Raw genomic sequence first — 27,641 nt, forward strand, 5'->3', positions numbered from 1 at the left:
CATTCACCCATTTACACACACTCACACACCAACGGTGAAATGGTGCCATGCACGGTACCAATCCGCTCATTGGGAGGAATTAGGGGTTAGGTGTCTTGCTCACGGATACTTCGACGCGCCCAGGTCGTATTAATCCCAGGAATGACCATGCATTAAAATTATTGGGTATCCAAGACAGGAAGTACACTCCAAAAAATATAATTCATTACATTATAATTGTACTAATTGCCAGAGGCCGAGACCTATTGTAAGCTGAAGATTCATACATTGTCTCAATTTTTACAGCTATGTGAGTTCTCATAATGTGCGAGTGTTCCTAACTGCTGGCTGGGATTCAGCTAACAGCTGTTCTTAACTAAAATGAAAAGCAACAACCATGAGTTTAACCATCACTAATACTAAATCACCAAACTGAATATGTGAAAAAAATTAATAGTCGAAATTAATTATTTATTTATTTTTATTTTTTTATTTTTCTTTACTGAATCCAGGCCCGAATGTAGTTGTGCTCTGAGTTTTGTAGCTAGGTGTCCTGGCTTGAGAGAGAGGGCGAAGTTACTCCCCTGCATTGCAGCCAAGCGCCGCTGCCTGCTGAAATAAAACGCACAACAATGGCGACTCCCAGCCCCAGCACCAACTCAACAACCTCCTCCAGCAACAACAGCAATAACACAGGATCCACATCAACATCACACCACCACCAATCCCAGTCTCAACATATAACGACAGTGAGCAGCATGCAGGGTAAGAGCAGAAAAAATAAACCTCAAAACGTTTTTGTTTTTTTTCATTTGGTCAGAATTAATGGAGAACATGATTGGTAAAGTGTTCTTACCCTTCCTTGCTGCACCGTAACGATGCAGTTTGCATTTCCTTATCGGCAGCGTATGCTTAGGCCTCGGTGTTTAGAATTTAAAAAAAAATTAATCTCTGTTGTGATTATCTAAAGATGGAGGATCGTAAGAGACATGTGGGTTTGTAAATGTTGAAGTCACTGAATATGTGTGTTTTTATTGGCATGGTTCCACTGACAAGTATTGGCTAGCTAGCTACATCTATACTGGCTTGTGCTAGCTAGAGCAATGCAATTGTACAAGTTCTATCAAGAAATACGACGTTCTGTGTCACTGTATCGGTTCGTTTTTTTTTAAATTAGCATTATTTTCCAGTGATGTATTTAAAACATGACGACATTATGATAAAAAAATTATGATATTTTTACTGATGCATGTTTGAGAGAAACTAGCTGGCTGTGCAGCTAGGTGAAAGCATGAAGGAGTTAGCCTGCAAGATGGCTAACGGTTATTATAGCCTATGCACTTCGCTAGTCATCTAAGCTTTCATTTATTTGCTTGTATAACTAGGATAGTTGTTGATTTATATTTTGTATTACACCATATCACAAGCCGTAGTCTAGCCGAGACCAAGCGAAATATTGTTTTATGTATAGCTTGTATTTGGCTAACGCGGTTATACTTTGAGGAGTTGTGTGAAAGCTCGGTTGTTGACTAATACTGGTCATGCTAACGTTAGGTGGTTAACGGAGGCTGCGCGGATTTCAATCTAGACTTGCTAAATGTAGTTTTCGCTTTGATTGTGCATTAAAATACGAGAACATACCACAAAACACTTACATTAAACAAGCTTACGTGCCTCAGACGTAGCTATTTTTGGAACTCCATGATGATAAATGATGTCTCGGATGTTTCAGACTGTTGCATTGTAAGCCATTGAATGTGTTATTTAAACCTTGCAGAAACCAACACGTGCTGGAGATGTCAGAATGAAACAGGTACTCTTAATAATTTTTATAGGAATGCAAAAAAATAGCTACGTATATCGTAAAATCAATAGAAAATCAGTTGTTAATGTCATGTTTCATAAATTCATAGACGGCTTAAAACCTTTAACGCTTCACTGTGATAAAATTAAATTATTTAGTTTGCCGTTTAGTTATGTATGCAGCAGTGGTGATTTATTGTTTTCATTTGGTAACATTTAAACACATAGTTGATGTCTGTAATTGTTGATGACTAATAGAGACATGCAGTGAGAGTCAGAGTAGTTTGCTTGAGATAAGTGATATCATTGTGTTTTATTTCCCATTATAATTTAGATTGTGGTAAGATGGACACAATATTAATGGATTTTTATCATTGGAATGGTTCTATGGCTTTTCCATTTTTATTTGCTTAGTGATATTGTATGTAAAATTGCATGGCTGTATCTCATGCAATATTAAATTGTTTATTGTAACTTCATCTTAAATGACCCGATTAGGTAAAGTTAAGAGAGGCCCATTTAACATGACTCCTGAAGACACTGTTCTATCTCTTATGAAGTAATATCCTCCTAAGACCCAACAATTCATTTTTGTCCCCTGTAGGGGACATGAGTCTCTGGCCTTAATCTCAAGAACCATATATTCTACTATGCTGAAACCTGTTGTTCTGTGTAGAGGACACCCTGGGCTTTTTAGTGATATCACATTTGTTGGGGTGTAACCATGACAACATATGCCCTGTCTCTTCAAAATGTCAGCCATCCCAACGAGCACATTTTATTGGCGCAAGAGAGGTAAGTGATTAAAATTATGCAGATGTGGTGTTTCTGATGCTAATATTCAGTTTTTTTTTTTTAACAAAACAAATGTGTTAACTACAGTTTAATAGGTGTTCAGTGGTGTATAATAAATGTAACCCTCTGAATATGACAGTGTTTCTCAGCATCCTGTGTTATGGGCAACAGGACTTGCTAACTCTTTCACCTGATTTGTATAATACCTCAGGAGACAGGGCACTGACTGTGGCAGAGAGAATTTTGCTGAAAATTTTTGAGGGAGACTCAGACATAGAGCTGTCAGATGGTGAGGATGAAGAAGGACAGGTTGCAGTAGAGGAGGCTGAGAGTTCAGAGGAAGAGACTGAGGATGAGCAAGAAGAAAATGATGACACCCCCCATGGCTCATTTTGGGTCAAAAGTAACATGTAAGCTAGGGTTCTGAGATTTATTCATGTGGTATTGATTATTATTTAAGGAAGGAACTTATATTTTTATCATTCAGTTGTGCTTTGTCAACTCAGCCAATTCATATTTTCAGCATTTTCATAGCTGTAGTTTTAATTTTCAGCTACTCATATTTTCTCGTGCTGAAATCAAAAACAAAATCAAAAATCTGATCTTTCAATACAAAAAAGTTTGAAGAAAGTGGAATAATCGTTTCCTCCTTTTTATTTTTATTTAAGATTCATTCCTACTGTGGAGGAGAATACTCTATGGGATGACACTGCCCAAAGCCACAAGAATTGGAGGCCTTGGAAGTACTTTGAGCAGTACGTCGATGTCAAAGTGTTTGAAGAAATGTCTGCTCTCACAAACCAGCGGGAGGTGCTAGTCACTGGAGCCAGCCTCAACACCACTCCAGAGGAGATAAAAACCTTTTTTGGAGTATCCCTGTACATAGCCTGTCTTGGATACCCACGAATTACAATGTATTGGGCAGCTAAGACTAGGGTTCCCATCATTGCAGACTCTATGACTAGAGATCGATTCTTCAAGATTATAAATTCACTCAAAGTCACAAATGATCTTGTTGTCTCTGAGGAGGATAAAAGGAAGGATGCTCTTTGGAGAGTGAGGCCTCTGCTGACCAGAGTACAACAAGGCTGCCTCAATCTGCCAAGACCAAGGAAGGTGTCTGTAGGTGAACAAGTGATTACCTTTCCCAGCCGTTGTTCTGTACGTCAGTGTGTTCCTGGCAAGCCGAATCTGACTGGATTGAAGGTCTTTGTGCTTGCCAGTCCAAATGGCTTAGTGTTGGATTTTGAAGTTTATAGGGGCAAGAACACATTCAAAGATCATCAATTGGGAATTGGAGGAAATGCAGTTCTTCGATTGTCTGAGTCTGTTCCTAGAGCAACCTACTTGTACCTTGATAAGTACTTCACCTCGATAGAATTACTCAATGCCTTGCAGATGAAAGGTCTACTTGCAACAGGACCCATCAGGAAAAACAGGATCCCTGCAGAGTGTAAGTCAAAGATACAAAAAGGGAAAGCCAGAGGAACTTCTGAAATGTTCATCAGAAAGCCCATGGAGCTTGCTGTGACAATGTGGCTGGACAACAAACCAGTTCTCATGGCCTCCACAGCCCATGGAATAGAACCACAGGATAACTGTATGAGGTGGTTGAGCAAAGAGAAGCATCATGTAAGTGTTCTAAGACCTGCTGTTGTGGCTGAATATAACAACAACATGAGAGGAGTGGGTTTGTGTGATCGCATGATCAGCTCTTACCAGATGTCAAGCCAAACAAGGAAATGGACAGTCTGCACAATGCTCCATTTTGTTGATTTGTCTGTCACTAACAGCTGGATTCAGTACTGTGCAGACAGTCATGCTAATGGGAGAGCAAGAAAGGAGACTATCCAGTATCTTGACTTCAAGCTGCTCTTGGCTGAGGAGATGATTACCCAGGCACAATCTGGTGAAAGTCATCAAATTGATGAGGTGATGAGCAGTGATGATGAAGAATATACTCCTCCAAGTAAGAGAAGACATGTCCAGCCTCAGCCCGCTGACAGTGTGAGAATGTATGGCTCGGTACATTTGCCAAAGATGGTAGAGGCAGCTAATGCATCAAGATGCAGAAGACCAGGATGCAATGGGAAAACCTTTGTGAAGTGTGTCAAATGCAACATGTTCCTATGCGTGTCCAAGAAAAAAGACTGCTTCCTTGAGTATCATTCATGATCATTCAGCTGCTTGATATGACAATGAAATAATGTGAGAGGTACAGCTGAAAAAGTTTAAGATGTTTAGAAAATTGAGGAGATGCAAGTTTTTGTTCATTGCATTTGTCTTAAAAAAACATTTAAAAACGATCAATTGCAATTACATGTGCATTTTCATACTGACAGACCTCATGTCCACTACAAAGAACATTCAGTAAAAATAAAATATTTTTCAAAATACTTTAACTATAACATGTTTTTGTCATCCAAGAGACTTGTATTATGTCAAAATTAACATTTCGATACGTTTTTATGCTCAGGCGGATGTATTTGTAGGTGGCCACGTCAGGAAGATTTTTTTAAATTGAAGGGAAATAAGATTTTTCAAGTGGCAAGGGAATTTTATGGTTCAAGCCTCTTTCTTGGTTTATCAGAACCTCTTTGTGACTTTGTTTTAGCCTACGTATAAGCAGCAAGTTTCAAAAGCATGTAGTTTGATTCTGAACGCTATCAAGGAAATATTCTTTTTTGTTGTCAAGGCTTAGTGAATCCTTTGTTAACTCCTGTACAAAATTTGAAATACATTTGCTCAGCTGTGTTTGTTTACACTTGTGGTTGTAATATATTTAGCTTTATTTCCCACCCCACATTGTATAAAATGTATATAATGTTCATATCTGATATACCAACTTACTGTATGCATTGTATGGTTTTAATGGCATAGTGTGATCTGATGAGGTGAGGCATTTTGAATGTTGGTGGCTTTAGCATTAATGTCTATGGTTCATATTTTTATGCACCCCAGACTTGAACTCATCTGCTATTGCGTATGTGTTTTAACAATTAAGTTATCCTTTGTTGTGCTGATTGTTCACATGCTGTTTTGATGAAACATACAATAAACATTGTTCCTTTGAATGCTTATGTTTAATGTCATGTGTGATGTTTGAATCACCCTGCTTTCAGGTGTAAAACACAAGCACAGTTTAACTAAAATTAGTGTTATCTATATCATATACCTCAATAATCTTTAAATAACACATTTCTTTTTATCTATTGCTCCTAGGTTGCACCTTAAAATGTAGTTTTTGTGTGCTTTTCTTTAAACATAAATTTACTAGATTTTCATTTAAATTTATGTATTGTATATGTAGTAGATTTGATCATTAAATGTTGATGCAAACCATATACCCCTCTCCCCCATATTCTCAGATGGAAGTTAAACATGTTTCTTGGGATCGGAGGAAGTCTAGTTGGAGGACTATTTGGGATCTTTAATTGCTCTATTGTCAACTATTAATTGACATCTCCATAGAGAACCATGACTTCAGGTTTTTCTGTTTGTCATACACAGAATTTTCTAACCAGATTTATAAGCAGATTGATCTGTGATTTATTTAATAGGTTTACTTATTATAACTAGAAGAGAAGATGGTCAAAACTCAACTGCCAGTGTAGAAATGCAAATTTTGTTGCAAGAAAACATTTAATACTTGAGCTAGTAGTTACTGTATTGGCTACCTTTACCCTCTTCATAAATTAATTCCTTTGTCATATTATGCAACTCTTTGTTTTTTTGTTCAGAACCATTATATTGTTTTTTGACATACCAGATTACATGAGTTGTGAATCCAACAGGACTGAAATGTACAGTATTTTGATAATAACACATGCTTTTTTCGAGTTTAAGTGTTTAAATTGGTTGCATCTGGTTGTGAATGAGTGTAGGATGACTGTCAGCCGAGTATCTATGTTGGTCCTAATATGTATATACATACATATATATATCCATGATGTTTAGTATGAAGGCGTAATTCTTTCGTGATTTGGCTTTGTACAATTTAAAATTTGTAATCAAGCCATTCACGTGTGGTTAAATAGCATATTCTTGACTTTTATTTAACAGTATTTTTTATACACTTGTTTCACTATGCTGAAAATCCGGCTCATACATTGTCGTGTCCCCCTCCCCCCCCCCCCCCCCCCCTCATTTCAGGGCACCATAATGTTTGGGACAAATGTTTTTCTGATGAGCCAGGTGTGTTTAAATGCTTCATTAGTGCAGACATAAGAGAGCTTTCAGTATCTAGTCTTGATTCCAAGCTTATCATTGGCTTTGCTGTTTGTTAGCATTTGTCAACATGAGGACCACAATTGTGCTAATGAAAATCAAGTAAACCATTATGAAATCAGAAAAATACAGTCAGAGACATTGGCCAAACCTTAGGTTGACCAAAATCATCTGTATGTTTTTACAATGGATAAGCCCTTTTGCACAGACCCTCTAGTGGCCTAAGATTGCACAACTGAGACATTCAGGGGTCCTGCAACCAAATTATGAGTGGAAACAACAAGCTCTGTGTTCTAGCTTCATTCATTGATGATACACGACAACTGTGTAAAACATGCAGTTTCATAGTGTCACCAATGTTTTGTAGGTCATCCGTTTAATAAGCACCCCGTCGACAGTGTTATCTGCAATTATACGCAACAATCATGGCATACTGGACAATACCATCTATTTAGGAGTTAATTAAAATATTCTTTCACCACCGAAAATTCATTTTTCGTCATGGCTTCAAGATATAGCCAACAATAACAATACAGTGGTGAAAAATGCTGCTCACTGTATAGGGAAATAATCTAGAGTATTTCTTGTGTAATTATTCCACATCATTCTACTGCCAATATTTGTAACTATTATGGAATAAATATATAATCTTACCATTGGTTTTATACATAAAGATGTCCCTTTCAAGAGTGCTTTTGAGAAATAAACATGCAAATGGAAAGTAGGGGCAGGGATTTACATCGGCTATGTGCAAAACCTCTCTTGCTGTTTAAGCCATTCTAACTCTTATCAGTTTGTTGTGGTTTGATTGATAACGCTTATCCAGTAGAGGATGTTATGAGCTTTCCAACTGTATACCGCATGTCTAATTTGAAATTTATAACAATGACAAAGAGCCCTGTCCAACCTTCTATTGTTGCTTCTGTATAATGCTGTGTGATATACAAACCCTTGTTGAGGCATATATGTTTGTCACATAGAGCATGGAAAATACTCACTTCAAATTTACTGTGTGCAGATGTGTGCTGTATGAAGCTAGAATTTCCCTTGGAGTGGTCATAAATTGTAACATTTGTAAAATGTCATCCCATCCTCATGCAACCAAAGATTACATATTGTATTACATTTTGGTGGCTACAGAAAACATACAAGTGAAATATTGCATATTTAGGCATGTGTACCGCAGTGTGTCACCGTGTTTCACATTATTTTTCAATGTGATATTAATGTTTCAATCTTAAACCATCATAAGAGGCAAATGTATATGTTTTATAATTGACAAAGCATTTTGGATAGGTTTTTGGATCCCTTGATATCACAGACTCCTATGCTAACTTATTTCAGGGCTCCTCTGTAAAAGAGACCTCAATCTCAGTAGGACCTCCTTGCATAAATAAAGGTTAAATCAAATACAATAATTAATCTCTGTCTTCTGAAGCCTAAAATCACAATAAGTCATTATGTATTTTTGTTTTCAGAATTGCCTATTCCCTATGGTTATTTCAGAGGGGATTTATATACTATTTCTAGCATAGATTTTGTATTTGCTTAGTTATAGTTAAAGCTTAAAACAGGTCAGATTTATTGCACACAATATCTATTATATTGTGCAGTGCTTTGCCAGATTTGTTTTTCACTTAATGTTGTATATTGTTTTCAAGAAGTGTCATTTTCTGTGTAAAAAGTGAAGAATAGCCAGATTGTTTATGGATAAATTTAATTGCATTTGCTTGTATGCACAGGTAGGGAAAAGCCCTTCCACAGTTTGTCAGTAACTTTTGTCATGCAATGTTTTTCTCTGCCTAATGTGGCCACAATTACTCAACAAAATGTAGATTGCATATAGGTTCATTAGTGTAGGTTATGAAACAAAAAATTTAGAAAATTCCATATTTAGAGAAAGAAATTCTTAGTCTTAATGTGGTTTATAAACGGTATTTGAAATCCCATGTCCTTCTACATAAATCACAATGTAGCTGTTTTGTTTTGCTTTTCACCAGGCTGTAAAAGCTAGAAATTATGTTGGGCGGAAGAAAAAAAAGAGCATGTTACTTCTTGCCCACTACAATCTTGTAACTGTTTGGAATAAGCCCAACAGGTTAAACTGCATTATTGCCACCGACCCTGGCAAATTCAGAACATGTTGCATAAGGGTTTTTTTTAAATCAGTTTACTTTAGATGTATTTGAAAGAAAGTCTGTTTATAAGTAAATGGTACAGCACATAATTTAGGAGTTCCCTTGATATGGTCAGCTTTTTTGGATTCTCATTTTGAAAAAGAGTGACCTCTCACTTTATTGGAAGTTCACTAATCACGTTTTCTGTCTTTGTTTCGTCATTTGAATATTTTTTGTAAGGTGCTTTTTTTTTTCCAAATAAGGAAATAGACCCTTTTCCTTTCACCACTCACTCCTGCACTGCACTCATCTTGCATTGGCCACTAACTATTTTCTTCACTACAAGTGGCAGGTAAATGGGAGAGTTGCATGCTTTAAATCAGTTACATTAATTTAAAAATGGTAACATTGTAGGTGTCTCATGAATATGAAGAGGGTGCTTATGTTTCCGAAGAGACACTAGCCAGCTTTGACTGGAATAAAGCCATGTGTGTCTCACTGTTGCCATCTCGTGTTCATAGTGTCATAGTGACACAGGCCTGTACCAGATGTGTCCAGGCTACATGGCTCATTCTGCTCACATAGAAAGTCCCTTTACTGACTTGGTTCTTGGGAACCATATTAACTGCATTTTTAATGTAGTCCTGGTTTTGTTCTCACACTTTGGGAAAGGTAATCAACCTCTGGCATTTATAAGTTAAAGCCAAATATTTGTTGTGGGATTGCTTCCTTATAATGCCTACTGGCTAGGTGCTCTGCCATAATTAACTCAGTGTATTTAATGTCCCTGATTTTATGAAAGAGAGAGCAGCTTCTAAATCAGCCTCCTTTGATCTTGAGAAAACAAAAAAGTGAGGTAAAAAAAATACTTCAATCTATACAAGCACTGCACAAAAGTCAAGGAATGTTCCAAACCGGACGATGAGGCTGAATTAGACAAGAAAATGTTAAATTACACTGATGCATTTAAACTTGAATTATACTTGAGAAAATATGAACAATATCTAAAATATTCTAAAGACAATACAGTTTTTGACTGGAACAAATCCCTTTGTATGCAGTTATTATACATTGCTTTGGATAAACGTGTTTGCCAAATAAATGTACTTTAATGTAATGTAGTACAGCTGGGCTTTGACTCATAGGTAATTGGCATTACTTACTGTTCACTTTTGAATGATGTTCCAAGATCTTTATTCAGTGCCCACTTGTTCCCCATGGTATTGGATTTCCAAAAATACCAAATGTGATCACTGTATTATGGAAAACCTAGCATCTACATAATGCTGATCCAGTAGAATGTTTTGCTACTGCCATAGCACTGTCTCTTTATCAAACCCTGCTGACCCCCTGTCAGCACTGTAATCACAGTCTGTTTTTCTTTCAGGGTCTGATAGGGGGCACACTTCTGTAAACCACTTTACGTTATTCAATGCTTGAATAATTTACTTCTCAGGCTAAAGATATTGGCTGATGATTTTCTGCAAGGGCAAGCTCTGACACTCTTATTCAGCATGCGTAAGGTCATGTATGGGATGCACATCGAACTGTGCTGGCCTCTGAGAATCCTCAGAATGACATTATGAATTTTGTTTTGTGACGGACTTCAATGATTGTCACAATTAAATTAAATATGCTTTCCTAAAACATTGGCTCATTTTACAGATAGAGCCTATGCTTCTTTGAAGAAAATCCTCTGCTTTCTTCCTATGGACAAATATGCACCATGCACCAGTGTTGTTCATGTCTTGATTTGCCTCTGCACTGGCCAAATTAAAATATAAGGCAGTCCTCTAAATGGCATATTATAGTCCACACTTGTAATATTGGCAATGCAATGGCTGACCATTATCTTTAATCAAAGCATGGTTCTCTTTCCTCATTACATGCTGTACTTGTGGAACAGGTGTTATTAATCTATGGGGGAAATCCCCCTAAAATGGGATCACAAATATATGTTTGGATTGATAAATAAAATAGGATGTTCTCCCCAAACTTAGTTCAATTTTCCCAATCTAATAATGAAACAAATGTCATTGAAATCTAATTCTTGGCAGCTATCAATCATCCCATTTTTGTAATTTTATTCAAATAGTACTTGCTCAACCTATGACTTTCTTTGATGTAACTGTTGCTTGAATTGTCATTCCCTTAATTTTAGAACTCTAAAGCATTTAGTCAGCTGCCAACTTCGCCCAGAAGCAAGTGCTTTGGAACAAAGCCTCACCTTAAATTACAAAATAAAATAAAACAAATAATATGAATAAAACTTTTAATTAGATAATAAATAAGTGCAATTAACAAATATGATCCTGATGAAATTTGACATCTTGAAACTGCTCTGCCAGGACAATGTACTGTATGCAGTTTTTCTGTAGAGATTAAAATTATTATGCTGGCTTCAGTGGAAGCCTAATAAATGAGATGCCGGTGACTGACAGTTCTGGTTCCTCTCAGAGGCCTAGTTGGCTGAACTTTCCTTAAGAAAGCATTTGTGGTAGTTTGTAGTAACATGTTCACTGCCAGGTTTACATCCAGAAAGGTTACAGTGGCATTTCTCAACACATTATCCATTGGTTTTTTTTTTGCATGGGGCATATCCACACATTGTGTAACGATAAAACTACCTTAAGCACAAACATGCAATCTATATGAATTAAATGTGGAATTAAACCTTCTGGACATATCCCTATATTAGGTTAATGCCTGTACAAATTGTTCCTGACCAAAGTTAAACTTTTGACATCTTTCATATTCATTCATTTTACTGTAACCAGTAAAACTGTCTGGTAAGCAGGTTCCTTTTCTCTTATGGCTTACAGTGATTTTCTTTACATTAACTTGCAGGTTGTTAGTTTTAAATAAAATTTTATTTGAGTATACCATTTCTTGAGATGTACTGTGGATGAGGAAGCCCATGGGGAGATAGAGCAAATAGATGTGTGATGCTATTTAATCACTGAAGAAGGTATACTTGCTACCTCATTAAAGGCCCTAAAACTCCAATTGTACTTCCATAATTCTCATTCACAGCTGAAAATGGAAGCTATAGATAATTTGCTGTATATTTGAATGGTCTTGTTCGATACATTTTACAAGCTTTCTGTGGTTTATGCTATTTTTGTGCTTTTTGTCAACTTCCCTGAAAGAAGCAAGCCTGCGTGGAGAAACAACAAGTTAAAATTTTTAAATGTTTTCTTTCCACCTCAGGGTTTCAGATAAACCTGTCTGGAGTTCCCCAAAGTAAGCCAAGTATTTTATGTTATACCAAACCTTCTGTGTTTCTGTTTGAAAGTCTGGTATGGGGGAGTCTGTCCACTATTGTTCCTGACTAATCCAAGGTGGAGTGGTTGGCGAGCTTCCATTTACATTGGGGCATAGATCTTCACTGCTTAAATGGTGCTTATGTCAGAAATAATTCTCCACACGATCAATGCTCCTGCTGCCAATTCTTTTTTATTTTATTTTAGTACCAAAGGTGAACATTAATAATACACTTTTTTCCCTAAAGTATTGTAATGGAAGCTCTACCAGACTTTTTGCACTACCTTCAAGTACTAATAACCAAGTGAGGCTGTTCACATATGTTCTTGGCACAAAGGGTGTATTTGCTTTTATTCTACATTGCTTTTTTCTACATTTGTTTAAATGTGTTGCTTCACAACAGCATTGTTTTTTTGTTTTGTTTTGTTTTGTTTTTTTTGCATGGGTTTTACTTAATTTACATTTTGTCAATGATAAAAAGGTGATTATTTTATGCTTTTTAGCTATAGTTTTGTATTGCATCTTTGCATTTAATTCTTTGAATGCATTGTAGGCATATCCATGGGATCTATGACAGTTCAGCTAAGGGTTTCAGTGTTTTCTCAGCTGCTCATATATTTAATTGCCTTTGATATTTTAATTAATTTAATCATTTATATAAATAATTTATATATTATATAGTTTTTTCTCTTTATGATGGTGATTGGTGACTGTGTGTGCCAGATCTTATTGAAGACTAGCATGTTTCTCTGCAAACAGTGAATTGAGGAGGGGCATCTTTTGATAAAATTCTTAGGCATCCCAAAGATGCCAATTTGACAAACATTATGCAAAAGTAATATCATATATGAAGAAAAAATGCCCAGTCAACTCACTGTGTCACATGTATTTGATTGCCATGCATGGCAAATGGTTTGTGTATTTCTGGATACATTTTTTAATTCCATGTGCCAGTGCAGTATGTGCTTGATTGAGTTTTTAGTAAGCAGAGAAGTCTCTTCAGCTTAAAAAAAAAAAAAAATATATATATATATATATATTTACTTGTTACTATGATGCGGAAAGCAGTGCACCTTCCTATGTTGGTAGATGTTATCTTCTAATAAGTGCATGAATGAATAAGCCACTTATTTATATAATTGTACATGATTAAAATGGAACCTCTCACACCAAGTTAGGCCATGGCCGACTCCATGAAACTCCATCTCGGTTCAACTCTATCTCAGTTGTTTGTTGATACTGTTTAATGACAAAGCTAATGATATGTGTATGTAGCTGGCTAAAAATTTTAGATAAATTAGTAGTAACCTGGTCATTTGTGCACATCTGCCATGTAGAGAATAGATAGTAGAAGCCTGATTGGTTTTCACTGGAAAACAGGTTTCTTCTGGTCTAGAATGATACATTTAAGTGGGTTATCTCCCAATTATGGCGGCTCGCCTCAGAATGCATTGCACATGGCCTCAACTTCCCGAGCTCTAATGTATATTGTAGTAGGCTGAAGTAAAAACAGTTGGTGGTAGTATATAATTGCGGGGTGAGTTGGGTTATTGTATTATATAGTTGGGTTATATTATATCTTTATAAAGGAATTTGTTCATGATGTCATTACATTGATGAAAGTAAATGGAATGTGAACATACATTTCACATATTGAAAAATTCAGGGTGAAATGTTTGACCATGATTGCAGAGCTCTGTGGCAGGAAAATTAGTCAACGGTAAAGTGGACTTTCCACCTTGGAAGTCATATGAGCTTGATATTTCCCCTCTGTGTCCAAGATCTCTTATGCAGGGAGCTAATTATGTCTGCGACTATGAGGTCAGCGGTTTCAGTCCCACTTGGTCCATTCCGGTTACATTTAGGAAAAGGTAGTAAAATGTAATGAGTCGGGGATGTCCCAGCACTGGCTGACTCATTATTTCACGCTGGAAAACAAAAGATTGGAATAAAGATGACAAAATCAAGAATTTAATCTATAATAACTTTGGCATGATTGATATAGACACAGCACCGGTACTAAAGCAATAAGGAAGAACATTGATTTTGAATCAAGTTCCAGCAACAAAGAGGATGCAATGAAAGGAACTTACAACTGATTAGTGTGGTAGTAAGTAAAAAAGGAGAGAACTAAGCAGGCAGCTGCATTATCTGAAGAAGACAGAGTATTAGGAAAGTTAACAAAGAGAACTACAGACTAAGGCCAGTGCATAGAGAATGTAACTCATTTATGAAATTGTATAAGATTGTATAAGACCAAGCAGCAAGAAGAAATATGGAGAGGTTATTATAGGCAATTGTCTGGCCCAACATGCTTTTAGAAGATAGGAAAGAAGTTGATTTACCCTTGAAAGGGGTGAACTGATGGGAATGGAGCAGGAAGTAATTAACCTTGGTCCAAATACTTGGGAAGGTTAAGATGTGGGTTTTGTTGAAATTTGTCATGTCTATAATTGGATGATGACATCCCCACTCCCACCTTCCTTTCATGATGTCCCTAATGGATTCTGTCTTACCAGAAATGACAAATGAATGCTACATCAGTTGAGTGTATCCAAAAAGGGAGGGAAGTCATAAATGTGAACTTTTGTCTGATGTATGATTATAGGAAATAATGCTAATAAGCTTTTGCTGTTGTGGAAAATAAAGTACTTTTATTGGAAAGGAGTAATCTGATAAATCTTAAGGATGACAAGCAGTTGTATTCCTTTTTTAGACCTGTGTCTAGTTAAATGATACTGTGCATTTTTTTGTGTGTCAATCTAAGCCTTTAAACGCTGCTTGATGTAGTGTTTTTCCTTTGCTGGCAAAGGCAGAAAATCTTCAGAATTGAAGTTGCAGTGGAATGTACTCTGATTGGCTATGACCGCTTTTCATTTTCTGTAACATAACAGGATTTTGTGCAGGTTTCGTTTAAACACCCTTAAGTACGATGGATGTCGCCTTGACTTTACGTTTGCTTAGGTTTTATTTTTGCTTTACATATGTACTGCTTAAAATTGTTGATTAGCCTTTTCTTCATTGTGAAAAATTATTTGTACCTCATCATTGGCTGTATAAAGAGTGCATACTATAGCAGGCTCCACATGATCTAGAATCCACAAGCCAAAAGTGGTTTATTTTGGCTTGCCTTTGGTTTTTTCAGTTCAGTTCAACTTACCACATTCTAATGTCCTGTGACCCTTTTGGTTAGCTGCATATAGGGGATTGCATTTCCTCAGTGTCCTGCTTTCTGTGCTCAGTGACAGTAGGGGAATGGGTGGCTCCTTTGAACAAACTTATGTTATGTGAATGTGGTTCTCCCTCTCTCCCTCTCAGGTAAACGCAAAGCACTGAAGTTAAATTTTGCCAATCCAACAATTAAACCAACTACAAGATTCACTCTGAACACATCAGGACCTCCTTTCCAGAACCCACACATGTAAGTAGATATCTGCTTGCGGGATGCCTTTGGGGTTCTGGCAGTGATGGGTGGTGGCATGAGTGGATGCAGAAATCCTTTGAATCTGACTTGCATTGTTAGGGGTCTACAAGAATTACATAGGGCTACTCATGGGTGGAGTATCCAGCAGAAACACTGGTTCCTGGTTCAGCATTGCATCCTTCCTGCCTGTATCAAATGCGAACAGAAATGACACATAAATATGACACACAGGGTAACACATATATGGCTCTTGGTGTCACCAGGGAGGGGGGGTGACACCTCTGTTTAACTGAATGCTTACTGTCTTCTTGCACCAGCTTTGTGAGTTAGGATAGCCCTCATAGAGACTGCAAAGCTCATAATAGTAGTGAGTAGTGTGTCCATAGAACAGATATCTCTGAATGGAGGGATGTTGCATGAGTCAGCATACTGATTTAGCTATTAAATTAACAGCCTATGCAGTTTAATCAGTCTTACTGCTAATTCTCCACCATTGTTGACTTAAAATTTTTTCTATACAGAAACTGAAAAGAAACACAAACCTCTAGCTCAAAAAATAGAACAAGTTACAAAAAATATGAAAAATATTTTTTTGTTGATGATGTATGTTGTCTCAATTTTGAGCCTGTGACCTGTTTCATCTCCAGAGAGAGGCTGCGAACGCACAGTATTGAGTCTTCAGGAAAGCTGAAGATCTCTCCAGAGCAACATTGTGACTTCACTGCTGAGGACCTGAAAGATTTAGGAGAGATCGGGCGGGGCGCATATGGCTCTGTCAACAAGATGGTGCACAAACCCTCTGGCCTGATCATGGCTGTTAAGGTAATAAACTCTTATCTTCAGTCTTTATCATTATGCCTTCGCAACGGCACAGCCGTGGCCTGAGGCATTATGTTTTCGGGTTGTCCGTCCGTCCGTCCCGATTCTCGTGAACGCGATATCTTAGGAACACCTTGAGGGAATTTCTTCAAATTTGGTACAAACGTGCACAAAAACGCGTTTTTGGCCATAACTCAATAATAATAACTCAAGTTTCGCACAAATATCTAATAGGATAAAATAATGAAGTGATGACATTTTATATCCAAATGGTCAATCTAGCCAGGAAAAGGAACCAGGGAAGGAGTGTATTATAACATGCATGAAGCCTTTCCTCTTGGCTAGACCTTATTGTTTAGAGATTGTACTTAAGCTGTGCCCTTTCAAATTTTCAAATGCAAGCTCTCCCCTGAGACTTAGATGCCAAGAGCCATTGGAAAGCAACCCTGGGTGACTAGAAATTATAATATGTGAAGAGTCATCTAGCCAGGAAAAGGAACCAGGGATGGAGTGAATTATCACATGCATGAAGCCTTGATGAAGTGATGACATTTTATATCCAAACTGGCTACTGGTTGGCGGAGGCATACAACCGCGAGGCGGTATTTCTTGTTTTTAGTCATAAGAGGAGAGCTTGGGGGAAGAATAAACAGATGGTGTTCATGTGCTGCAAAAATGAAAATAAAATGCTGTACATGATTTAGCACCCTGTTTCTCAAATCACTCTTTTCCACCCTCCCTTCACCTGGGAATCGGGTGTGATGACAGTCTGGCCAATCAGTAACTGTACTTGTTCAGTTAATTACCTGGGAGATAAGAAAATCGGGCCAGATTTGAGTATCCACGATCTAGCGGCTATACAGTTTGCTGGACCATATTAATATTTTGTTTTAAACATTCTGGCTCACAGAATTAATTCTAAGCCAGTTTTTGGCCAATTGAATCTTAATTGCTTTTTAAAGAGCAAAGACACTATGTGGTTTATCATTAAAAAGGACCACCCATGTTAAGTTGAAGGGAGCATCTGACCTACAATATCTGGATGTGAGGAATGAAAATGTTTCATGTTTTAATTTGTCCAATGACATTTTTGAATTAATTTAATAAGTTAAAGAAACCATGGCTTACTTAATCTTGTATTAAATAGTAATTTTTGTGTCCCTCTCGCAGAGGATTCGATCAACTGTGGATGAAAAGGAACAGAAGCAGCTGCTAATGGATTTAGATGTGGTTATGAGGAGTAGCGACTGTCCGTATATTGTTCAGTTTTATGGGGCTCTCTTCAGAGAGGTTGGCTGATATTTGTTGTTTTTGTTTAGTTGCTATTGGTTCTAATAGTGTAAATGATACATTTTATCTTAGTTATTTTGAGCTTACAAAAGCATTGAATACTATTTAAAGTGCTACAGAAATAAAATATATGTTGTTATTTTTTTTTTTTGCAATCACATGCAGCAGAGGAAATACAAACTGCACCTGCTGTTGCTTTTGCTTGTCACAGAAAAGCAATGTTCATTTGTTTGTATTAGAATGAACTTTGTCTGTTTTAAATGTCAGCAAGTCTTATGACGTATCGTTTAAAACGATATGTGAAGAGACTTTAAAATTGCTGTCAGAATTTATCATATAAAGAGTATATTAAAATTACTGGAATAAATTACTATAAGTGATAATTTAAAAATGTTTACAGTATTTTATGGGGCCTATATAACTAAGTTTTGTTTGATGTATATTGTATTTGATATTTTCTAAATTTTCTTTCTTTCAGGGTGACTGTTGGATATGTATGGAACTTATGTCTACCTCATTTGACAAATTCTACAAATATGTATATTGTGCATTAGATGATGTGATTCCTGAGGAAATATTGGGCAAAATAACATTAGCTGTAAGTAAATACTTTCCATTTAATAAAATATATATATCATATCATATATATGATACATGTATAATATCTCAGATATGTATGTGGGTCTTCTGTCCTTATTTCATTCCAGACTGTGAAAGCACTAAACCACTTAAAAGAAAACTTGAAAATAATTCACAGAGGTAAGTGGATTCATCTAGAAATATGATTGGTTCAAGGGTCAAAAAAGGTAGCATATTCATTTTACACTGGCATCCCTTGCATGAATGCTGAAAGTTATCTGCTGTGTCCCACCCCAAACCCATAACCCTTTTTCAGTTTGCCATTTGCAATTTGGATATTAAATGATGACCCATGTAAATAGCTGCAATTTCTTTGTACAATGCCGGCATTTGTAGCATATCATTGAATTGTCTTTTATTTAGAAACAATTGGTTAACTTCTATCAAGACAAATTTAAGTAGACCTGTATGAAGACTTCATTTGTTTACATGTTTTTGAACAAGAAAACAAGCTTTATTTAGTTTAAAGATTTTTAATCTTATTGTACAGTTATATAAAATAACCTGCATCCTGCTTTGAATCATTTTAAACATTCTTCCTTAACTTTCACTTAAAACTATGTGAAGACATTAATTGATTGTTGTGAGCAAAAACTTGAGTTGTTTGTAAGTAAGGACAAATGTTGGGAAACATCTCCTTTGTAATTAACCTGTCAGATCCATGTTTCCTTTGGTGTTAATTTGTTTAGAATGTCATTCTTATAAATTGTTCACTAATGCAAATGGTCCAGCTACTTGCAAAAAATAACAGTGACAGAACATGTACTGACCTCTGTTTTGAACATGGCATTTGGCAATTTAGTACTGGTTGCCAAGCTATCTGTACTAGATCTGTGAATGTCTAACTGCTATGTCCAAAACTGCTGCCCATCAAGACTGTTCTTGGTCAGATGGGGTCAGAGAGAGAATCATATCAGTAAAAATCAGTGATATTTCCTGTTCTACCAGTGATTGCTAAAATATGGTCATGACTCAAGATGACTACATGATCAGGGGTAACTTGATGGTAAAATGTCTTAGTAATGTTGAGTTTTGCTCCATACGCATGCTGAAATATAAGCTAAATAAAAGTTGCTGATCATGTTAATGTTAGCCAAGAATTACAGTGCACAGCAAAACCTCAAGTAATGGTGCATTATCAGGAACACTATTTTACTTCATCCTGTTTTCATTTCCCCCTTCCAGACATCAAGCCTTCCAACATTCTCCTGGACAGGAACGGCAACATTAAGCTGTGTGATTTCGGCATTAGTGGACAGCTTGTGGACTCCATTGCCAAAACCAGAGATGCAGGATGCAGGCCTTACATGGCAGTAAGTCAGCAGGGCATGTTTGGCTAGAAAGACATTCAGAGATTAGTTTTTCTAAAAAAAAAAAAAAGGGTCAAGGAGCCTCCTCATATTGTATGCATTTTGTGGGGAATTGCACATAATGTTCTTGCAAAGTAGCCAGCATCATTACTTTCAAGCAGGCAAAAAAATGTAAGAACTTGAGTAAGTAGTGTGTTCTTATTACATATACTGGCTCTTTATACAACATGACTGTTATTTCTGTGCCAATAATGTTTGACATTGTTGAAGTGCCCCAAACTGCTGGCAGAACACTTGAGCTCAATGTCGTCATTCAAATAACTTAGTTTTTTTTTTTTTCTTAGCTTGTTGAAGTGAGCTTGGAGTCCCCTCAGCCACCCGCCCCTTTGCAATTTTCCATTCTAAATTTGGTAGTACTCTCATGATGCATGGCTTCTCCAGTGTTCAAAATCAGGGCGCATTCTTGCATATTTCAGAATTAAGCAGTTTGGTCATTCCCAGAGCGGTGAGCTCAGAGTGTAGGAATGTAGAGCAGTGCTCATATAGTTTCACCTCTCAAATTCCCGAATGGCATTCTTGATTGACATTTTCACCTGACTTTGGTTGTTTCCACTTTGACTTTCATCAGCACCTTCTTTATTGGTATGAAAATGGTACAAAGTATTAATGCTAAAATGTGATCAAATACTGGAAGTACTACTTTATATTTTGTTTTCGTTCCAGGATGGATCTCTTGTCAATTACATTGTATTTTTCAATGAGTCTAATATCTTATTATGCCATGTTTAAAAGCTTACAAATAATTTTTTCCTCAGATTAAACATCCTACACACACACATTATAGAGCTAGTATTATTCTACAAAGCTTTTAATCAAGCTTAATAATACACATGTGAATACATAGCTTTCAGTGTGTTTCATTATTTTCACTGTGTTACTAAATATATAAATTCAGCTGCATTTGTGCTGCTATCAGAAAATTACCTCTGAGCCCTTCTCACTCACAGATGACATCACTGTCTAAATTCAGCTTATGAGTCAGCAGAAGGAGGTTCTTCCACAGCCCTTGTTACGTTATTGTCGCCCCTTTGATTCAGTGAGATTATGCTCAGTTTAGGTATTTCATTAACCATGTGGTGTTGATGTAATTGTTTTAGCAGTCAAGTCCCAGCTGTGAAATTATGTGTCACATAGCAGAAAGAGGTGCCTCTGCAGGAAGTTGCCCTTTTTCAGTCAGCCTGTATGACTAATCTCTGCACCATTCTTAAGTGTACATGTGGGAGTTTTCCCTTCATGCCTGCTTAATTTCTAGAATATTTGATATTTTATGGCATTGAATACCTGATACAGCTGTTTCTGTGAAGCAAATGATTGAATAACAGTATTAATGGAGTACAACCTTGGATATGTGGTTGGATTGAACTTCTGCCTGATGCATTTTTGGTTGCTAAACCCAGCTGGGCCATTTGCCTTGCCAGAACTAGGCTTGCAGAGTGGGATAGTGCTTTTTTTGCACGTCTTCGTGGATAATATTTTTTGTGTGGCTATTTTCAGTTGCAAAAATCTTAGAAATAGCAAGTGATTTTAAGCATCAATCATATATAATAGGCTATATCATGTATAATAGCTTTTACAGAGATCTTAACCTGTAAGTGTCTGTTTAAATCATGGATCATCTTGAAAAGAAAGACAAAACACTTGATTCCAAGGCCCCATTAAAAATATTGCAGTATCTGAATTGATGTTTTGATGAAACACAACAAACCTCAGGAAAGGTTTTTACCGTTTTTTCGATTTTGTTGCATTAGTCCTCTTTCCACTTTAGAGAAATGTGGTAGATCCTAGTTATATTTCAGTTTAAGTATCAAGCATTATATCCTGGTCATATGGCTCTTGATTCTTATAACGGCTACGCATGCTGTGACCAGGCAAGGCATATTTTATCTTGTGGGGCTCGACAGAGGACTTTTCTGAAAAATCTAATTGGTTTAGAGAGTTGTTCACAATCAGATTGACTTTTATGATGTATATCAAATTAATGATATATTAATTGAGCTCTCCTGCCAGTCCTTAGTCTTCCCGTCCTGACCTATAGCCTGACCTCAACCCATGAGAAACATTCATGTTTAGGCCAAGGTTTACATGAAAGAATGTTTTGTGTTCAATGTTAGTGGCTGCTTTTCAGTCAGTTTAATTATGCCCCCCATGTTCTTCTTTCAGCCCGAAAGAATAGACCCCAGCGCTTCCAGGCAAGGCTATGATGTCAGATCAGATGTGTGGAGTTTGGGAATCACACTCGTGAGTCATTGTCTATTCAGTTTGATGAAGACTGATGGATTTGGGAATTTTGAAGAAACCTTTTAAAAGCTGGGAATATTCATTGTTGTGCATATTCCAAATGACAGATATTCATATTGCCAGATGGGGAGATGCTTTATTACTGGGCGTTTCTATCAGGATTGTATTTGCCAATGCAGCAGACTTGTCTTAACTGCCTGGCACTCTGAACTGTTCTCAGAAAAACTGTTCAAATTGTTCCAGTCATGATTTATATTTCTTGTTTCTGGCTGTAAATGGAGCTTATATTAGTTCAATGCATTTCATTGAATACAATATTGAATTGCAATTGTGTGACCTTCTTAATAGCTTACTACCTTCTGACATATAGCCTGCTAGACAATGCATTTAAAAAAGAAAATGCAATATATACATTTATACAAGTATGTTTGTAAATCTGTAATGTCTATATGAATGGATGGACAGATTTTTTTCCCTTCCCCTAAATTAATCACTTATGCCTCTTTTTCAAGTTTCTTCATTGACATGTGTAGGTTGCTTGCAGCTGTGAATACCTTTGCTTCATGACAAATCATATCTTTATTTGTGTGTGTCCTCTCTCGCTACAGTATGAGCTGGCGACAGGTCGGTTCCCTTACCCCAAGTGGAACAGTGTTTTTGATCAGCTGACACAGGTGGTGAGGGGTGACCCTCCACAGCTCAGCAATTCAGAGGAGAGGCAGTTTTCTCCTAAATTCACCAACTTTGTAAATCTGTGGTGCGTATAAATCAAGTGGATTTTTAGTCAAATTATATATTAATTCATTCATTTGTTAATTTATTCATTCATTCAATTAAATCATTCAATTAAAAAACAAGACAAAAATCACCTGGTTAGAGAGATTTTCCTTTGATGTGCGCTGTCACTAACTCTTACATGTAGAAACCACCCTCGCAAGGTGGTGTGTGTGTGTGTGTGTGTGTGTGTGTGTGTGTGTGTGTGTTCTTCCCACATATGGCTGTTTATGATCAAGGATTGTAAATCAGCTGCCGTGAGACCCCCAAGTGTTCTATAAATGTTAGCATTGTCATTAACATTATCAGAATAAGTGAGTTCTGATTACAGATGATTAGAAATCATTAAGCTATTTTTAAATCTACTTATTTATCATGCAGTGAATGGGTCTATAAACCTGCTGATAAGGACAGACAGACTTGACAGAATGTCAATTTAAATGCTATCTGTATCACTCTGCTTTCATGCTTCAATAATACTTCAGTGTAATCATCGAGCACTCAAGCTTTGTTGTTAATTTCATTCTTTTCAAGCCTTACAAAGGATGAGTCAAAAAGGCCAAAGTACAGAGAGCTTCTGGTAAGTGTTTTTGTTGATTTAATTACACAGAGACTGGAATTTCTAAAGCTTTTTGTATGCTTTTCTGTTTTCTTCCCAATTTGAAATGCCTATTCATGCTTATATGAATGCTGTATGTTTTCCCATGTACTGCTGCTGCTGCGTATCATGCTACAGTTGATTGGCCTCACACAGATATGAGTTCGGGGAAGACACTTCATTTACAGCTCAACAGGCAGACTTGTAGGCACCTAATCCTCCAGCAGGGGTCATTGGTGAGCAATGACAGGCTGTAATCCCAGCCGACTATGCCCTCCCATGCCTAGGCAATGGTAGAGCCACTCATGCAATGCCTGCTGGAAACAGTCGCCAATGACGCAGTCGAGACTGAAGTATTAGACAACAGTAGGTGTATTTGGTGTAAGTGTTTGGTGTTCTTTGACCATGCACAATAATCACTTAGCAGTGCAGGAATTAAAAGGTTTGTCATGTTTACAGAAACACCCATTCATCTTGATGTATGAAGAGCGGACCGTGGATGTTGCTAGTTATGTGTGCAAAATCCTGGATCAGATGCCTTCCTCTCCCAGCTCCCCCATGTATGTGGATTTATAGTGAGCTGAGGTACATGAAAAGGATCTGAAAAACAAACCCATGGTGTAAAGATTTGTTTTATTGTATACTGTGTTTAAAAGAAGAACATTATCGTTAACACCATCCACGCTAAGGATGGTGTTAAATTCAGCCATTTCTGTATTGGTGGTAGTCTTGCTGTTGTTTTTTTTTTTTTTTTTACATGAAAAGATGTTATATAATTTTGTTTAGACAGTACAGTCTTTAAACCAGGAATAATGTCCAGTGTTTTGGAAGAACATTGTGGTAAAGTTTAATTTGAATGTTCAATGTCTGCCTTATATTCATGAGGTGAATCAAATTTTCATCTTACCAAATGCCAATTCTATTCAAATCAGTTATGGAATATTATTTTGAAATTTTAGACAAAAAAGGATAGAAAACAATTAGTTTCACAAACTCATGATTGATATTATGGGGCTATATTTATTTATACGTTTTTTTATTTTTAACAGACATATATATACATATATATTTTACCTTAAAAGTGATGTCAACAAACACAAAATTTACCAAAAATGTTCTTGGACAGTGAAACTAGGGGGTTAAGGAAACAATGCATAAACTTGGGTACATACATGTAAGTACGTATTTGCTTTTTCAATATATGTTCAAATGTGGGATGCAGACACATGTAAGCTTGCATACAAAGTCATGGACAACTTTACACTGTAAATAAATAGGTATGCAAAATGTTGTCCAATTAAAACAATACTGAAATATGTAAAGTGGCTTTATTTCCTTAATATGCAAAAAGATTGTTTTCATTTGTATTTAGTGCATAATAAAATATATATATATTTTTTGCAATAGAATATCCTCAGTGCTAGCCATAGGATGTTCAGGCATTTTTCCATGACTGTAAATGTGTGCATATCTCCCTTTTAACTAATATATCTACATTTTTTTAACTTTGGCCATGATTTTCATTAGGGAACTTTCAAACTAGATTACACACTGATACCTTTTTTCCCTTATAACAGTTGTAGCGGTGCACTTGGCATGTTTAAAGCAATGCCGCATGTCAATTTTTGCTTGTGTTGACTGAATGTTTTTTTTTTAAAATCCCTTTTCCCGAGGGCTTCTTTATAAGTATAAGGTTATACCTTGCTCTCGAAAGACTTTGTAAAAGGGTAATAACTCACAATATGTCAGTTAATGTGAGCTTACAGTCAGAAAACCACGCTGTGCTGGTCACCAGCTCTTACTGCTCTTTAATTTGAACATATGTTCAAAAAATGGGGTTTAGAAATGGAAAAAATGACCTTTATTTAGTCTTCTTTTTTAATTACCAGGATTATTTGATGCATGACACCAGATCGTATTCAGCATCATAATAGCAATTAATTTATACCAGAGCTATACTGGAAAGAGTCACGAGAGGAGTTGTGAAACTATACTGTACCATTACCGTTTTTTCACTGTTGACTGCTTGTAAAAAATCATATAAAAGTTACCCTGGATTTAAATTATCTATATATAATGAACACATCCATGTTTTACTGTGGGGTTGAACACAATGGAAATTGTCTTACAGTAGACACCGTTTCTAATGGAGAAAACAATAGTGTAGAAATGTCAATTTATCATAATAATATTAAAATACTATTAAGGGTGATGAGTATCACATTGTATCTTTATTAAGGATTTAAGACATGTGTAATGTTCACACAACTGTGAAGATCTTATATCTGTATGTTGTGAACTTGGATTGTTTCCTGTACTATAGAAAATGTATAAAATATAAAACAAGATGTGCAGGGGTCTTGCCTTCTATGTCTGTAAATTGGAGCCTATTTAATGTAACACCTGAATTCGAAGAGCTCCTGGGAATTTTATCCTATTTACGTCACATATTTAAGAAATCATCAGTGGAATCTAAATGTTCATGTAGTAAAGATATGATATAGTATCTGCCTGCAGGTCAGTTGTAATAAGGATGTGACTATGACCTCGTCATCGTGTTCTGTAAGGTCTGAAAACATACAGTTGCAAAAAGTTAAATAAAACAAATCAATCTGCCAGAAATATAACTGTTCATGTCAACATTATGGAAATGGTGGTGATTTCCTGTAATTTACACTCTCAATGATGTCAGCTTTTCTGTATCATTATAGATATTTTTATATTTATAAGTCGGAATGAGGAACTATGCTAGTTTGGTAAGTAATGCCTCTCGGGTTTCATGGAAAAAAATATATATTAAATTAAAATTGCACAATTTTTTCCACAATCTGTAATCTACCTGCATTCTATGAAAATATATGATGGTAATAGACTTAAATGAGTTAGTCTATAAATGATTAGGATAGAATTTCCAAGGCCAAGAGAAACTGGCACTGGCATCATTCCAGATTTGTCCTTAATTTACGATTAAATTCATTCAGATTTTTCATTCATTCATTCATTCATTCATTCATTCATTCATTCATTCATTTATTACAGTTACTTTGACCAAGGACATATATTGATTTAATACAGGCTAGTATATGCCAATGTATACTGTACTTTAAAAGATTTGCACTACTTATTTTCTGAAAGCTTTTTATTTGTTTATTTTTTAAATACATTCCATTGCTATTTTAATAAGTATGAGCCAAACAGTTCACTGTAAGGAAAGTTATTTTCTGCAAAGCAGTAGTCTACTTCTTCCATTTACCTCACACATTAAGTCTAAAACAATTCAAATCTAGTACTAAGCCATAAGAATTATAAAGTATTTGGTCCGTAGATCCATATGGCTTTGATTTATTGTAGGAGACCAGTAAATCTAATAAACTGTTTTATTACATTATCATGCCAATGGACAGCAACTTGTCTCTATTTCATTGCAATTTCTGCTGAAATTCAATGCTTTCTCTAACTGCTCAGAGTAAAATAGCATAAGACGGATCCCAATACTGGGGCAGTCAGTGATTTTACAGCAGAAATAATTTAATTAAAAAAAATATATATATATATATATATATATTTAAAGTCTAAATGAAATAGTGATTGCAGCCTAATGTTTGTAAGTAATCTGATGTGACAAGCTTGAGCATGCCTTGCTGATGACATAATTCAGCCATTGAGTGGCCTTTAGATTACCTTTAGTTTACATTTGTTCTTTTTCATTGTTGATATTCTATTAGGTAAACTTATTAAAAACATCAAGAGACTTATTTGTAGACCACTACAATGATTTTAATTATTTGTTTTTTATTATTATTATTATTATTATTATTATTATTATCCATCCATTATCTATACCTGCTTATCCTGAGCAGGGTCGTGGGGGGTGCTGGAGCCTATACCAGCGTGCATTGGGCGAGAGGCAGGAATACACCCTGGACAGGCCACCAATCTGTCGCAGGGCGCACACATCATTCACTCACGCATTCATACCTATGGGCAATTTAGAGTCTCCAACTGGCCTATCTGCATGTTTTTGGACTGTGGGAGGAAACCAGAGTACCCAGAGGAAACCCACACGGACACAGGGAGAACATGAAAGCTCCACACAGAAATGCCCCAAGCCGAGATTAAAACCCATGACCTTCTTACTGTGAGGCGACAGTGCTACCCACTGCACCACTGTGCCGCCCTTATTATTATTATTATTATTATTATTATTATATTATTATTATTATTATTGATAAACTGTAATGATTCCAGTGAAATGCAGATGGCAGTGCAGGCTTTGAGAACATCACAAGTGTAGTTTTCTTCCT

The 27,641-nt window shown here is 36.3% G+C and overlaps 1 protein-coding gene across 10 annotated transcripts; it reads left to right on the forward strand.

Annotated features, from left to right (window-relative positions):
* The first annotated feature begins 428 nt into the window (after positions 1–428).
* map2k4b (mitogen-activated protein kinase kinase 4b) lies at positions 429–25,961 on the forward strand. Of its 10 annotated transcripts, none has more exons than XM_035403840.1 (14): positions 473–744; positions 1,757–1,792; positions 2,542–2,577; positions 12,132–12,164; positions 15,504–15,606; positions 16,257–16,431; positions 17,599–17,718; positions 18,197–18,316; positions 18,426–18,477; positions 19,543–19,670; positions 21,888–21,965; positions 22,574–22,722; positions 23,274–23,319; positions 23,797–25,961. In XM_035403840.1, exons 1-14 carry the CDS (start codon positions 612–614, stop codon positions 23,911–23,913), a joined length of 1,326 nt encoding a protein of 441 aa, XP_035259731.1. In that variant the 5' UTR covers positions 473–611; the 3' UTR covers positions 23,914–25,961. The 10 variants fall into 10 exon arrangements, with proteins under 10 accessions (XP_035259725.1, XP_035259726.1, XP_035259731.1 ...); XM_035403844.1 differs by having other exon boundaries at positions 640–744; positions 2,387–2,577; XM_035403841.1 differs by lacking the exon at positions 2,542–2,577 and having other exon boundaries at positions 474–744.
* Positions 25,962–27,641: the final 1,680 nt, after the last annotated feature.

This window comes from Anguilla anguilla, chromosome 2, assembly GCF_013347855.1.
Source record: "Anguilla anguilla isolate fAngAng1 chromosome 2, fAngAng1.pri, whole genome shotgun sequence".
NCBI lineage: Eukaryota > Metazoa > Chordata > Actinopteri > Anguilliformes > Anguillidae > Anguilla > Anguilla anguilla.